Raw genomic sequence first — 15,465 nt, 5'->3', positions numbered from 1 at the left:
TAAAGTCAAAACAGCAGATCTGAAAATAGTGGACAGGCTCTCACCTATGAAAACGGGACAGTGAATGACCTTACTTTTGGTGACCAACCATTCCAGATTGCCTGTAACTGTCCCTGAAAGTTGTACATTCTCGGAAACTCCTCATGGGTACAAAAAGTCCTAGTTCTCAGCAATGAGAGGAAAGTTGGGGGTGGGGGAATACAAAATCCATATGGTGACCTCCCAAAAAAGAGGCTGGAGACAACACTGTTTTTAGTGACAAATGAATGCGGCAATTGTCTGCCCTGTGTAGACTGCTGAATTGGCAACCATGACTTGTGCACAGTAATGGGTCATCCATTATTGCACTCTCTCAGAGCAATTTAAATTCTCGTGTACAATTTAAGTTCTAATCTCAGGTGTTAACAGTCCAATTAACTGTTGTGTTTTGTGTGGTGATAGGTAGTGCAAGTTTAAATTTAACTTTGTGCATTACTGTGACTGTGTTTTCTAAGAGTTCAGATAATGAAAATGATAACGAGTACAATATCAACGCCAGCATGACCCAGACATTACCGAACAAGAAGGCTAAATGGCTATGTTATTTTAATGACAGATGGAAAGACACATACAACTGGGTTAGGGGGTTTAATAACCCAAACAGAGCATACTGCACAATATGCAGAAAAGAATTTGGGGTTGGGCATGTTGGAGAAGGAGATGTGAAAAAACATGTGGAGACTGAATCTCACAAGTCTGGAATGAGACAAGCAAGTACTTTCGAAACAATTCAAAGTGTTTTTGTCTCTCCCAAAGACACCAATGTTCAATTGACAATAGCCGCTGGATTAGCTTGGGCATACCACACAAGTGAACATGCATTTTCATATTGTTGCCTTGATTGCTCTATGAAACTGAGTAAAGTTATCTTTCCTGATTTGGAGATTGCAACTGAAATGTCCTGTGGGTGAACAAAAGGGGAAATTTTGATAACAGATGTGTTGGCCCCTTACAGTGCAGAGCTGATTCTGTCAGATCTGACCAAAAGTCATGCTTTCTACACTATATCAAGTGATGGGTTGAATCATGGCAATAAAAGAGTGTTCCTCCTAGCTGTTAGGTACTTTGATTTGAAAAATGGAGTTTCCAATCGTCTTCTTGATTTCTGTGAAGATTTTAATGAGACCTCAGAAAACATAATAAGACCTCAGAAAACAAACACAAACTAGACTTTTCTCACCTATCTGCATATTCAGCAGATAGTGCAGATATAAATTTTGGCAAATACCATTCAGTCTATAAACTACTTACCAAAGAAAATGAAAAGATCTTACTTGCTAAATGTCCTGCATACCTTGTACACAAGACTGCTAAAAAGGGGTGTGATTTGCTTTCCTGTGATATTGAGGCTTTCATAATGAAAGTTTTTGGTTTTCAGTATCCTCAAAACATGTAGAAGCACTTAATGAGATTTTTGACTTTGTAGAAGTGGAAGGTGATAGACTGCTTAGCCATGTGCCTACACAATGGCTATTATTGTTGCCAGCTGTAGAAAAGATGTTAAAATCTTGGCTTGACATAAAGTCCTATTTTCAAAATATGGGAAAAGAAGAATGTCCTTCTCTAATCTGGAAATACATTGAGGATGAGAGTGAAGAAAAGGATTACAGTACAACAGAAATTTACATGCTTTTTGTCCAGAACTGCTTGACGATCTTTGAAGGAACCAGAAGGAGCCTAGAAAAGGAAAAACTGATGGGACCTGAGTTATTTGATGTATGTGTAAGTTGTGACAAAAACCCATACAGCAAAAAAATGACTCATATTTTTAAAAAAAAGACTGCTTTAGAACTCAAAAAAATGTCACCAGAAAAGGGCAACCAAGTTAAACAGAACTTTCTCAATTTCTTTACTAGAACTATAACTTTTCTGGAATCCAGTTTCAATTTTAGAAGTTCAAATTACCTCTGTGCTTTAAAACCATTTTCCCTGAGAAAGAGAAGTTTAACTTACAGTGACATCCAATGTGTTTCAGAAAGTTTAAAAATGATGGACATTTTAGACATGGATAGCCTCTATGATGAATTTATAGATGCAGAGGACCTGATTGACAAACAGGTAGCTACCGAAACAAACCTGTAGGTAAAAAATGCATGGATATTTTGGAGAGTTGGAAATGAAATCCATAAGTATAAAAACCTGCTGTTGCTAGTAAGCAAAATCTTAAGTATTCCATGCTCAAACATTTTTGTTGAAGGGATATTCAGATTGATGTCATCGCATTGGACTGACACCAGGAGTCAGTGTACCACTACATAAGAGAAGGATGTCCTAAAGGCTGCAGGAAGTTCAGAGAAATATTATTGGAAAAGGTATTCCAAGTATTCCAAATATCGAAAGTATTATTCCTTTGTCCATTGCTGTGACATTACTGAGATAAATTCCTTGTAAATTCCCATACCAGTCAGCTGCAAAACCAAAACCAAAACAAACAAAAATTCCTTGTGAAGGTTGTGTAACATAATCCATGTATGGTCAATAATGGTATCTCTGATGTTAAGGTGGGTATGGTTGAGACAGCTCATCTGATTGAGTAGTAGCACTCTATGAGCAAAGGTGTGTGTTGAAGAGTTAGATTGCTCTGCAGAGTTGAGCAATCCTCAAATAAGCAGTATAGGTGGCCATTAGGCATGGACACAACTGTCTTATTCTCAGTTAAGCAGAGGCACTGATTGGTCCTTGCATTGTAGTAACATCACCAGTAATTGCACCTGCATGATTTATTGGGAGTGATATTGGCAGGTACACATGTAGATTTGTGTGTTGTTCGTTTGCTTTCCCTGGCTTGAGTAAACACCCAAAAGCCAAATGACATGGTACAGGAGTATTCATAACACCTGTCTATGGTGGCAGCAATGGAACAGAGTCATAAGTTTCCCTGGTGATATTACAGATAGCATTTTCACCTACTAAGTCTTCATGGCAGGGAACAGATGTGTTAAACTTGATATATTGAGGGGTGACTCCTATATAGTGTTGTAAGCCTGTCATAGCTAGCAACCTGAGAAACTGTCACCAAGAGGAGGAGTAGGAATAACAGCTGAGTTATACAGAGGCTCATCAATTGCAGGCTAGCATATTTATTATTACAAATTGTAATTATTCTTTATACCCTTTACCCAATCTCTCCCCATCCCCCTCTCCCACCTCTCCCACATCTTTGCATGGTTCTGAGGCATAGTTTTTAGTGAAAAAACTGGAAACCCTATGCATGTTCATGAGTTAAAATTAAGGGATAAAAGACTAATTTTTGGTCCTTCTAGACTATGGAATATTATACAAGCGATAAACAGAAATACATTAGATATATATGATTTATCCTAAAGGATGTTGATTATAAAAGATTCAAATCAATTTTTTTAGAATGAGCCCATATTCATCAAAAATTCTATATGCTTGTATATTTGAAAGATCTTGGATTTTTTATTTTTGGCAGCTGGTGGGTACAGGGATCTGAACCCTTTACATTATAACACCACACTCTTTTTTTTTTTTTTTCTTAAGATGACTGGTAAGGGGATCTTAACCCTTGACTTGGTGTTGTCAGCACCATGCTCAGCCAGTGAGCGAACCAGCCATCGCTATATAGGATCAGAACCCGTGGCCTTGGTGTTATCAGCACCACACTCTCCCTAGTGAGCCACGGGCCGGCCCTATACCACACTCTTAACAACTGAGCTAACCATCCAGCCCCTGTTTTTTGGGGACTGGCCAGTACAGGGATCAAACCCTGGACCTTGCCATTATCAGCACCATGCTGTAACTGTCTGAGCTAACCAGCCAGCCCTAATAACTACATGTTTTTTTTTTTTTCTTAATCTCACAGTTATGTAGGTGAGAAGTCTCTCTGACTTTTCAGAGTGTCAGCAGAGCTGCATTCTTTTTTTGGAGGTTTTAGGGGAGAACCCCCAACATTTGCTCATGCAGGTGTTGGTGGAATTCAGTTCTATGAGGTTGTAGGACTGAGGTCTCTGCTTCCTTGCTGTCAGTGGAGCCACCATTAGCTGCTAGTTCTCTCTCTGGTCCTTACATCTATTTTGTAGAAGCAGTAACAGAGCATAGAATTTTTCTCATGATTTGAATCTCTCCTCTGATCAGATTGGGCCTACTCTTATACTTAAGGATAATCTCATCTCCAGGCCCTTAACCTTAATTACATCTGCCAAATTCCTCTTGCCTTGTTAAGGTAACATTCACAAGTTCCAGGGAATTAGGGTGTGGACATCTTTGTGGGGGACATTAGTCTGCCTACCACAATGAAGGACAAAAAAACCAAAGACTTAAATGACCAAGTGTCACATTCTTAGATGGGAAGATTCATTATTGTAAATGTGTCATTTCTGCCTAATAAGCCTACATATTCAGTGTTAGATGCGCTAATGATAACTAAAGTTGGATTTTTCCATCAGACGATTGTATAGATGCTCAGAGACTACACTGTTTATAGAAATAAAGGAATGCAACATTCCTTACAGAATTTAACTCACGTAGACTGCATATATTCTAGAGACAAATACACTAGCATTCTGCATAAGGGCAAAGTACTGTTTCCAATATTCTGCTAACATACAGGATTTTTCTGGTCACCATTTTATAGGCACACATTTAACTGATACTGTGAACTGTCTACAGAAACTCCTATCACCATTTCCTTATTTATAACTAAGAGCTGAAGACTGCATTATAAACAGTTTCACTTCATTTACCCTAACACATCATTTTTGCAGTTGTCAAATGTGAGATTCGTTTTTCTGTCCACTCACACAGCTTCATGAGCATTTTCAGCAAAAGTTCCTGGTGGATGGGCACTGAATCTTAGCTTACTCAAGATAGCATTTACAAAAGAAATGTTGGAGTGAGTAAGACTGAAGACATGCTGGGACCTAAAACCGCATAGGGTATAGAAAAAATTTAAAAAGACAGTTTTTTTTTTTTTTTAATTTTTATTTTTTTTAAATTTTATTTTGTCGATATACATTGTAGCTGATTATTGCTTCCCATCACCAAAACCTCCCTCCCTTCTCCCTCCCCCCCCCAACAATGTCCTTTCTGTTTGCTTGTCGTATCAACTTCAAATAATTGTGGTTGTTATATCTTCTTCCCCCCCCCCCCCCCGGTTTTTGTGTGTGTGTGTGTGTGTGTGTGTGAATTTATATATTAATTTTTAGCTCCCACCAATAAGTGAGAACATGTGGTATTTCTCTTTCTGTGCCTGACTTGTTTCACTTAATATAATTCTCTCAAGGTCCATCCATGTTGTTGCAAATGGAAGTATTTCATTCGTTTTTATAGCTGAGTAGTATTCCATTGTGTAGATGTACCAAAAAAGACAGTTTTTTTTCTTGGCATGCATTTCTCTGAGTTCCCCTTTTTCCCCATGGTTATTTGATATTTTGAACCTTGGTTATGGGGCAAGATGACATTATTTACATGAATGTAAAAAAGTTTTTTTCCTACCAGCCTGAAGCTGCAGACTCACACGTACTGCTCAGACCCTGAGATAACAGCCAAGATGGGAGCAGAAACCAGGTGGAGTCCTGGCAAGACTCTGCACCTGAGACCTTGAATGAAGCCCTCACTGCTCACATGCTCCTCCCTCCCGCTTTTCATTTTCCTATGTTCCGTTCCCTAAGCCCCCTCTTTAAAAAACCTTATTAAGCCTGAGTCTTGGAGATGGCTTTAGGCTGGCCATTCTCCATCACGTTTACTCTGGTAAGTGAGCCTAACATCTCTCCTCAGGTCACTGGTATTTCTGAATAAAATCTGACTTACATTTTCACCAACATTTGGCTTTTGGGTTGTTTGTTTTTTCTCTGGGGGCAGCTGGACCTACGAGTTCGGTATCAATTTTAGGGAGCCTCAGCCAGGAGCTGAGTGTGTCCTGTGACAGAAACATTTCTTCACTTAAGAACCACTTCAATCATGACACCTCCATCTTCTCACTTGTCCCACAGACTGGAGGGGTCTGGACGCCGTCGCCGCCAGACACAGGACAGGAGGATGTGGCCAGGAAGGGTCCAGAGGCACAGCCCGAGTTTGCAGCTTTCCGGAGGGGGTAGGCAAAGATCCTGTCGGCATCACCTCGTCGGAGAGTACCAGGTCCGAGGCCTATGCAGCCTGCGGCCATCCCTCCCCTCCCACCACGCTCTCCTGTGCAGCCTGGTGTGGCTAAGCCTGGCGTGGCGCCGCGGCGGGCCGCCTCACTTCCAAATTTTCTGGTGACAGGTTCGGTCCCGCAGTTCTGTTAGACCAGAAAACAAAACAGCCCAAGGCCGCAGGACGTCCAGATGTAGAAGAACCACCCTTGAGGCCCGGTGGCGATGCGCATTCGGGAGGCGATCGCACAAGGCTAAGGGCGGGGCGCAGGGAGGGCTGAGTCAAGCCGGTGATTGGGCGAGAGGGCAGCCACGCCCATCGCGCCAACGTTTCTGCGCATGCTCCGGCCGCCAGCTTCTGGTACTTTCGACGCTTCAGGAGATGTGCCGCTCAGTTCGCGTCGGGACAGCGGAGGTGTACGTTCAGCGCTCCTCGTTTGAGAGAAAGTAGGTTCGAAAAGCCCGTTTTCGTTCTAAGCTCTGCAAGGAACTCTTGCCGTTGGCCCTTTCTCTCCGTCCACAGGGAGGCTTGGTGGCCTGTGGTAAGTTTTTGCTGATGGGTTGCTCCAGTCGTTCTCTCAGTTGTGGGCGGCAAGAATAATGCTAGGTCCCGCCTGGCACAGAAAGCGGGGTGGGAAGGCCGCGTTCCGCGTCTGGGCCGCGGCCTCACGGCGCTGAGTGGTTTCGGCTCGGTTCTTTCTCGGCGGGCGCCGCCCGCGCCAGGGCTCCGCCTCCCGAGGGCGCCCGGCCGTTGGCTTCCGGTCGGCGCTGCGCGGGCTCCCACTTCCTGGGCTTGACTTCTCTCCTTGTTTTTCTGTAGTCTCGAGTTTTCGGCAAAGAATTCTTTCTAAAGGAAGGTGAAGGTCGCAGGCAAAGATGTCCAGTTACGTGAACGACATGTGGCCCGGCTCGCCGCAGGAGGACTGTCCCTCGACGTCTCGGTCGGGCCAGTCCAGCGGGCAGTCTTCGCGGTCCACGAGCCGCTCCTCTTCTAGAAGCTCGCCGTCCGATTCTCGCGTCTCGAGTCGGTCATCGTCCAAGAGTCGGAGCCGGCCCCGAAGGAGGAGCAGGTCAAGGTCTCGTTCCAGAAGGCGCCACCAGCGGAAGTACAGGCGCTACTCGCGGTCTTACTCTCGGAGCCGGTCGCCATCTCGCAGCCGCCGGTACCGAGAGAGGCGTTATAGGCCATCCAGGCGGTATTACCGGTCTCCTTCGCCGTACCGATCCCGTAGCAGGTCGCGCTCTCGAGGAATGTCGTATTACAGGAGGGCCTATGCGATCACGCGGGGGCGACGCTTTTACGGCTTTGGTCGCACGGTGTACCCGGAGGAACACAGCAGGTGGAGGGAGAGATCCAGAACCAGGTCTCGGAGCAGAACCCCCCTTCGCTTAAGTGAAAAAGGTGGGTCAGTTGTTAAGAGACGCCCAGTTAACTTTTTTTTTTTCACCTTTTAAATGTATAGCGAGGGTGTTTGTGAGTAGGCTAGGGAACCAAAGTTGCTGTGTAGTTTCAATATTATGGTGCACGAAATCTTAATAGTTTTTTTTGTTCGAGGGAATGAAGGAGTACATTAGCTGATGAATACTTAAAATTACACTGTAATTGGGATCTAGTACAGTCGTCCCTCGGCGGAAGATTGTTCCATGACCCCTTGCGGATACCAGTCTGTGGACGCTTGAGTCCCTCATATAAAATGGCGCAGTATTTTCATATAACTTACACACATCCTGTAAGTCATTTCTAGTTACACTGTATTGTGTTTGTTATACTGTACCATGTGGAGAATAGTAAGAAAGAAATGTCTGTACATGTTGAGTACAGATGGAATTCTCTCCTCCCAATATTTTTTTTTTTCTTAAAAGATGACCGGTAAGGGGATCTTAACCCTTGACTTGGTGTTGTCAGCACCATGCTTTCCCAAGTGAACTAATTGGCCGTCCCTTTATAGGGATCCGAACCCGTGGTCTTGGTGTTATCAGCACCACACTCTACTAAGTGAGCCATGAGCTGGCCCTCTCCTAGTATTTTCGATCTGTTCCTTGGTTGAATCCATGAACGCAGAACCCGCGGATATGGAGTGCCTACTTTTGGGGGGGGGGGGGGGGGGCGTTGGCCTGCTGATTGTATTTGAATATAGACATTCTTTTCCCTAAGGATTAAAGATCAACTACAGGTGTTAAATGGCTCAGGGTGGAGGAAACTTTTTCCTAGTGGCTGACTGTTGTTAGTGCCTTTTAAATGTTAGTGACTTAGTTGTTTAAGCTTCTGCTAAATTAACTGTTGAATGGGATGTACAGTATCAAAACACTCCTCCCCCACCTCCCTTTTTAAAAAAAAAAAAGATGAACGGTAAAGGGATCTTAACCCTTGAATTGGTGTTTTCAGCACCATGCTCTCCCAAGTGAGCCACGGGCCGGCCCTACCCACCTCCCTTTTTAAGTCAGCTGTATTAAGGAACAAAATTGTCTAGTATCTTAAAACAAATTACAGGCTGGCTGGTTAGCTCGGTTGGAGCGCAGGCTTATAACAAGGTCACGGTTGGGATCCCCCTACCAGCCAGCCACAAGAGAACGAAACCAAACAAAGTACTTGTATCCATGGAATAGAAAAGAGGATGTTGGGTTAAAAAAAACTTGTTTGAATATGGATTTGAGTTTGTAATGTGTCAATATTGGTTCAGTATTTGTGACAATTGTACCATATAAAAAGTACTGCAAAACACTGATGTTCAGAAATATGTTTGAAGAGAAAGCAAAGTGATATGAAGTTAAGGTCTTTGGTCAGGAGAACTGAAAGTAATTTAGCAATGGATATTTTTGTTAGCAAAAGATGAGGTAGAGAATTTTCTGTGAATAAGGTTATACTTTTGAAAATAAAACGAATGACTTATACATCTTTGTTTTACTTAAAATAGCATTATACATGCTTATTTTGTGATTGAGTCCTCTTGGGGAAAATACTACAGGATTAATAAATGTCTTTTTTCTGTGTTAGATCGAATGGAGCTGTTAGAAATAGCAAAAGCCAATGCAGCAAAAGCTTTGGGAACAACCAACCTTGACTTGCCAGCTAGTCTTAGGAATGTTCCTGTAGATAAACAGACAAGCCGTGGAACAGCTGTACCAAGTAATGGTGCAAAGGTCAAGGTAAGTATTTTAGGTTTATCTGAACAGAATCTCCAGAAAGCTACTGCGAGGAAGATCTGATTATGATTAGCCGTACTTTATCTTAGACTATAGTACTTGGGAACATTAGCTATGCATGATTTGCTGAAATCCAAATAGCAGATCTGACAATACTAGATATTGTCACACACCCGTGAATATGGGAGATTAATGAACTTTATTTTCAGTCGGCACAGCACTATTTTATAACACCATTAATGTATTGTAGCTGGTACTTTGGTGATCTCTATCAAATATTTGGCTGGCTGGTTAGTTCATTTGGTTAGAGCATGGTGCTGATAACACCAAGGTCCAGAATTCAATCGCTCTACTGGCCAGCTCCCACCCATCAAAAAATGTATTATCTAACTCTAGTGTTATTTTAGTCTTCATAGAGTGTTCATTGGTAGCTTTCATTTGCAGCATTATGTTCCCGCAAATTCTGTACTCAACATACAGTATAGTTTATCTGCTTTATTTCTGTCTTATAGAAATCATGAATGTGGTCTCCAGACATTGATGAAGAAAATCTGTTGGTAATTGATAATTGGGCTAAAGCATCAGAGGTTTTAACTAAGTTTATGTTCACACACCGAAAGCTTAGTTTTTTGTCAGTAGATCCATGTGCATGCTAGAATTTGGGACAGGTACTGTTTGCCTAGAGTACTAAAGAAAAATTTTAAACTAAGCAAAGGTACACTTTGTAATGGTGGGGCATCTGTGATACAGATGTCCCTTTCATAATATATGCAATATATTCCAGATGTTTTGAGAGATTAAAGAAGAGGAGGCCTGCTTCACTTGCAGATAAGTTTATTATAATTCTCCAGAATATGCAGGATGTGCATTGGCAAATTGCACTGTACTTTTAAGTTAATTATGTGAAAGCTAAAGCTTAAAATTTATAACTGTAGACTTAAAGTAGTTAGAAATTGATAAAATTTAACACAGTAGATACCCTGTCTAAATGAACCTATCATTGGGCCCTGGGCCCTGGACATGGGTTTGCTAAGTATTAGAAAGCATAAGGTCTTAGTATATTTGCTTTTTCAGATGATTTGGTGCCCAACTGGCAAATGCCTTAGTTTCTTGAAACTAGGTATATTGTGGTATGACTTTCAAAAGTTAACTTGAATTTGCAGTAGCGGAATGAAATATTGGGGAAGAGTGTCTTAGATCTGTGATTAAGTTGGTTTTGTTAAGGGGGAAAACTCAGTTCTACATTTATGCTGTGTCTACAACTAAATTTATATATAGTTGGGCTGCTATTTTATTCAGTACTTGTAAACCAGTGATATGTTTTTTTAAGAATACATTTTCTCTTACCTGTCTAGCTGTCAGAAAAGCTAACAGAAGATGGAATTAAAACTCCTAATGAGAAATCTTCCCAGCAAAGAAGCATAGCTTTTAGCTCTAATGTAAGTATATCCAAATATTGACCACTAAAAATTGGATTTCGAATGTATTTGCATTATGCATGCTTTTATTTTTGTTTTAACTTTGTGATAATTTGGAGCCTATTAAGCCTCTTTGTAAATAGGACTAATATCTTGTATTTTTGACACTTTACAAATGACCATTAATAATGGTCCCTTACCATATCTAACATTCACATAGTTTTAATATTTTGCCATTTTTTAAAAGTATTTTTCCTTTTTTTATTATAATATTTTAAAATGGACTCTCAGATTAACTCTTAAGTTTTAAAATAAGTGCTTAAAAAACAAAACCTCAAACTGTCCAATTTTCCCTTGTAGTGTCTTGACTTTATGGTTTGATAGAATCAAGTTACAAATGAGGTCTGCACTTTGCATTTGGTTCAAAATGTCTCTTAAGTCTCTTAAATGGAATTGTTTAATGTATTTTCTGGAAAGCAAATATAAGTATGTAAAAATGTGTATTTGGGAAGCTGACTTAATTTGTTCTTTTACAGAATTCTGTAGCAAAGCCAATACAGAAATCAGCTAAAGCTGTTGGAGAAGAACTATCTTCAGGTTCACCTAAAATAGATCAGAAAAAAAGTCCATATGGACTGTGGATACCTGTCTAAAAGAAGAAAACTCATAGCTAAGTTTGTCTGAAACTGCACTTTATTGCAAGTTTGTTTTTGTAGCATTATTCCCATTCTTTTTAGTCATTTAGTGGTAACTGTTTCAGTTAAAAACCAACACAAAGTGAATTCAAATATTAACATTTAGGTTTCTCTTGCAGATAATGAGATAGCACAAATGGACCAAAGGTTACGTACAGGTGGGAGTCTTGTATATTTGTAAATATTGTATAGCATCAGTTGAAATTTGTAAGACAAACTCAGTAAATGAACTGTTTGAGTTTTGTATATTTGTTAATAAATTTCTTGCTTTTATTCTTTTGTCCTTGTTATGTATATATTACCTAAGGGCCTTTATATAATGGAAAAGTATGATGGAGGGATCTCTTGTTTTGACCCCAAACCCAAGTCCATGTACTGACTATAGGGTTCACTGCCTTTACCTGAGAGTTTGAGAAATGGTAAATCTGAGGTGCCCACCGTGGACCTTCTGAATTAAAAACTGAATTTAACAGTATTCCTAATTGATTTGGACACTCACCAAAATATGAGAAGGCCTGAAATATATGGGATACTGGCATAGTGTTATCCTGGAAGAGAGCTTCAGGACAGGAAACTAAAACAAAAAGGTAAAATGAAGTGCCTCATTAAGCTGTAAAAGGTATAATTGTATTTCTTCATTATACTTTTTAAAAAGTACTCTAAATATTACGCTCTTTCTTTTTTTTTTTTTTTTTTTTTTTTTAAAGATGACCGGTAAGGGGATCTTAACCCCTGACTTGGTGTTGTGAGCACCACGCTCAGCCAGTGAGCGAACCGGCCATCCGTATATGGGATCCGAACCCGGGGCCTTGGTGTTCTCAGCACCACACTCTCCCGAGTGAGCCACGGGCCGGCCCCTTACGCTCTTTCTTTGAAGGTTCTTATGCTACTATAGCTGGGAAGGACCTTAACTATGTACATGAAATTTTAAAAATGAGTATTATATTTCAGTATGAACTGGAAGATCTAGATAGCTAGTCTAAATAGACTTACAGACTCTTGCAGTAGTTTTTGTCCAATGATAAATATTATTGGACACCTAAACCCTAAAAATACCATTTTTAGATTATCTCTACAAGTGTTAAATGACTTGACACATCACATGTTTGAATTGAGCTTTAGACTGATACATTTAATGAATTTATTGTGCTTGAGTGCTAGCCCTTAGCAACAAAGCATGTTTTACTAAGGCAAAAAATTAAAAACATGGATATTACAATTGATCTTAGTCAAAAGGCTCAGAAGCTATTAAAAACATGGATGAGGTTTTATTTTTTGATTTCTTTTTTACATGTGCCCATTCATTTACTGCAGTATCTATTAAGGTTTTTTTTTAAAGTATGGGTTTTTTTTTTTTTTTTCCTTTTTTTGCCACCATCTTGAACAGCTTCTTAAATTTAGAACATAATGGACTAGACTTCCAGTAGGCAGGGATAATCTAGAAAATATGATGGGCAGGGAAAACAAATCACTGAGGAAAGAACAAATACCCAGAGATTATAATGAATAGTTGAGCAGGCTGTGCACAAAAGAAGTCCTAAATTCTTAAGTAGAGGTTGACTTTCTGCTTTAAAAAGATAATTGGTGAAGGTCTTGAAGGAAAACTATGTACACTTCTGACACCAGTGTGTGGGTTTTCCCCACCAAGCAATGACAACTGAGTGTCCTACTAATTCACTTATGAAACTGAAGTTAGCGGGGTCCTTATAGGTTAAGGATTCAGTCTCACAAGACTTCCTCCTCTCCCCTTTCAGATGTCAATCAAATACGGGTCCCCACATTACCCATACTTAAGTCCAATGTGACTGAATTGGGGGTTCCCATGACTACCCCCTTCAGGTTCTCAATAGTTTGTAAAGGTTCATGTAACTGGGGGAAGTGCTTCACTGTTGAGGTGTATATATATGTAATGGATACAAATGAACAGCCAGATAAAGAGTTACATGGGGTGAAGTCCACAAGTGAGCTGCTGTTTTTGAGGAGTTTGAGGTGTACAATCCTCCTGACATAGGGATGCCTTCACCAACCCCAACTCGGGATCTGTGAACCCTGTGATTTTTGGGGGGTTTTATGCTAGTTACATAGGCATGACCGATTAAATCACTGGCCATTGGTGATTGACTCAATCCTCAGCTCTCCCTTCCTTGGAGGTGGGGTGGTTGGGCTGAAAGTTCCAATCACTTGGTTTTCTAGGCACCCAGTCCCCATCCTCTAAACTCACTAGCGTAAACTCCAGGTTTGAAGGGGCTTATTGTGAATAACAAAATGTACATTCTTTGCCCTTAACACTTAGGAAAAGTTTTAGAAGTTTTATGCTAGAAACGGGATGAAGACCAAATAAACATCACAATATTACAGTTCTCAAGTGGGACTTAATGAATTGCTATTAACTAAAGCTGTGCTGTCCAGTATTCTATTTTTTGCACTTTTCCAATAACAGCCACTAGCATATGGTTATTTAGAAATTTAGTGCATTGGTCATACTAGTCAAAGTCTCGAGAGTTCAATTGTCATGTGTTTAGTGGCTATCTTACTGGAAAATGCAGATAATATTTTCATCATAGAACTTTCTATTGGACAGAGCAGCTCTAAAAGGAAATTTGATCCTATGTAAAACTTATATGTACAATGACTTGGGGATGGCACATCCCTGGATACACAATTCCTGTTAACTATCATTAGAATAGTCTTTGGTCACATTCTCTCCCCTCAAGCTAGTGGGCACATGGTTTAAACAATGGGAATTTCCTGGAGGAAAAAATTGCTGGTCTGGATAAACATGTCTTTTTCATATCTAGATTAAGAATGAATTATTGGGAAGGTAATGTGTGCTTCTAAAAGAGTAAGAAAGCTTGTGTGGTAGGTTCGTTTTTATTCTAAGGAGACCTGAGAATATTGGTAGACCAACCTGGTTACAGCAAAATCTAAGAAAACCAGGATTGGTTTTAAGACTTATAACTGAAAATGGGGCTAACCTGGTCACTCCATTATATCATTAGTTAGTATTCTACTCTGCTAGCAGAGTTTCAGAACTCAAGGATTTCCTTTTAAGGAAAACTCTTGGAAGTGATGATGAGCTGATACTAGAATCCTTTTTACCTTGCCTTACTGATAATGGAAAGAGCACCTGGTCTGATTCCGACCCATGTTAAAATACTAGCCCTTAATACCTAAGTGAATTGGCAAGTCATGTAACTTCTTGAACCAAACTCCTTTCTTGTACAAGGGAGGTTAGTTGCTCAGAAGTCAATGCCACTTCTGAGATTGACTTCTACAATGATCTTTAAAGACTTCACCATTAGCTTTTACTGTCAGCCTACTAACATACTTGAGACTGCATTCATTCAGCTCTTTCATTCACCTTGTTTTCTCTTTACTAACCACTATCCTGAAGAATATTGTATTGTTTATATTCTTTCTCCATTTTTCTCATAATCACCTTATCAGTCTATTAGTCCTTTTCTGAGTTTACTTTGTTGGTTGGCCCTGACCAGGACTACCGTGTTCAGTCTCTTAGGCTTTGTAATTAGTTAATTGTGTGTACATACACCCAGACTGGCCATCATTACATAACTGGAATGCAGTTGGCCAGGTGTGATTTGCTGTTGTTACTCTATAACCAGTGGAAAATGTTAACAGGATGGTGCTGACAAATTATACCAAGAGACTACATTCAATGCTGTGCAATAGAAATCCAAGAGTAAAAGGAGGTAAGTTAATTTTAATTATTTAACCCTGAATATCTAAAGTATAATTTCAGTGCTTAATATAGTAAGTACTGTAATTTTCACATTCTCTTTTTGTACTGTTTGCAATCCAGTGTTTTACACATAAAGCATACCTCAGTTTGCAGTAGATACATTTCAGGGTGGTTACCATTTTGGAAAGTACAGCCCTAAATACTGGGTTCAGGTGACTTGTTTTGCTCTTTTTCCTAAGGTGGAAAGTGACTAGAGAAGCCACACCCACTGAATTCACCACAGCTGATGTCTTCTGGTCTTCTTTGTGAAAACCTATTACTTCTCTAGAAAAATAAAGCTTGAGTAAAAGTTGTTTTTAAGAGTGCTCACTTTT

At 40.2% G+C, this 15,465-nt stretch overlaps 1 protein-coding gene across 1 annotated transcript; it reads left to right on the top strand.

Moving 5' to 3' along the window:
- Nucleotides 1-6,504: 6,504 nt before the first annotated feature.
- RSRP1 (arginine and serine rich protein 1) lies at nucleotides 6,505-11,670 on the top strand. The gene is made up of 5 exons (XM_063104929.1): nucleotides 6,505-6,676; nucleotides 6,955-7,536; nucleotides 9,130-9,281; nucleotides 10,634-10,717; nucleotides 11,233-11,670. Exons 2-5 carry the CDS (start codon nucleotides 7,011-7,013, stop codon nucleotides 11,347-11,349), a joined length of 879 nt encoding a protein of 292 aa, XP_062960999.1. The 5' UTR covers nucleotides 6,505-6,676; nucleotides 6,955-7,010; the 3' UTR covers nucleotides 11,350-11,670.
- Nucleotides 11,671-15,465: the final 3,795 nt, after the last annotated feature.

The sequence above is a fragment of the Cynocephalus volans genome, chromosome 8 (genome assembly GCF_027409185.1).
Source record: "Cynocephalus volans isolate mCynVol1 chromosome 8, mCynVol1.pri, whole genome shotgun sequence".
NCBI classification, from domain to species: Eukaryota; Metazoa; Chordata; class Mammalia; order Dermoptera; family Cynocephalidae; genus Cynocephalus; species Cynocephalus volans.
The sequence above is the reverse complement of the archived record's forward strand: the minus strand, read 5'-3'. Positions and strand labels throughout refer to the sequence as shown.

Excerpts from the sequence above, each read along its gene's own strand:
- RSRP1 (XM_063104929.1), top strand. The coding sequence starts at position 7,011 with ATGTCCAGTTACGTGAACGACATGTGGCCCGGCTCGCCGCAGGAGGAC. Across the intron at positions 7,537-9,129 it reads CCTTCGCTTAAGTGAAAAAG|ATCGAATGGAGCTGTTAGAA; the intron begins GTGGGTCAGTTG and ends TTTCTGTGTTAG. Across the intron at positions 10,718-11,232 it reads GCATAGCTTTTAGCTCTAAT|AATTCTGTAGCAAAGCCAAT; the intron begins GTAAGTATATCC and ends GTTCTTTTACAG.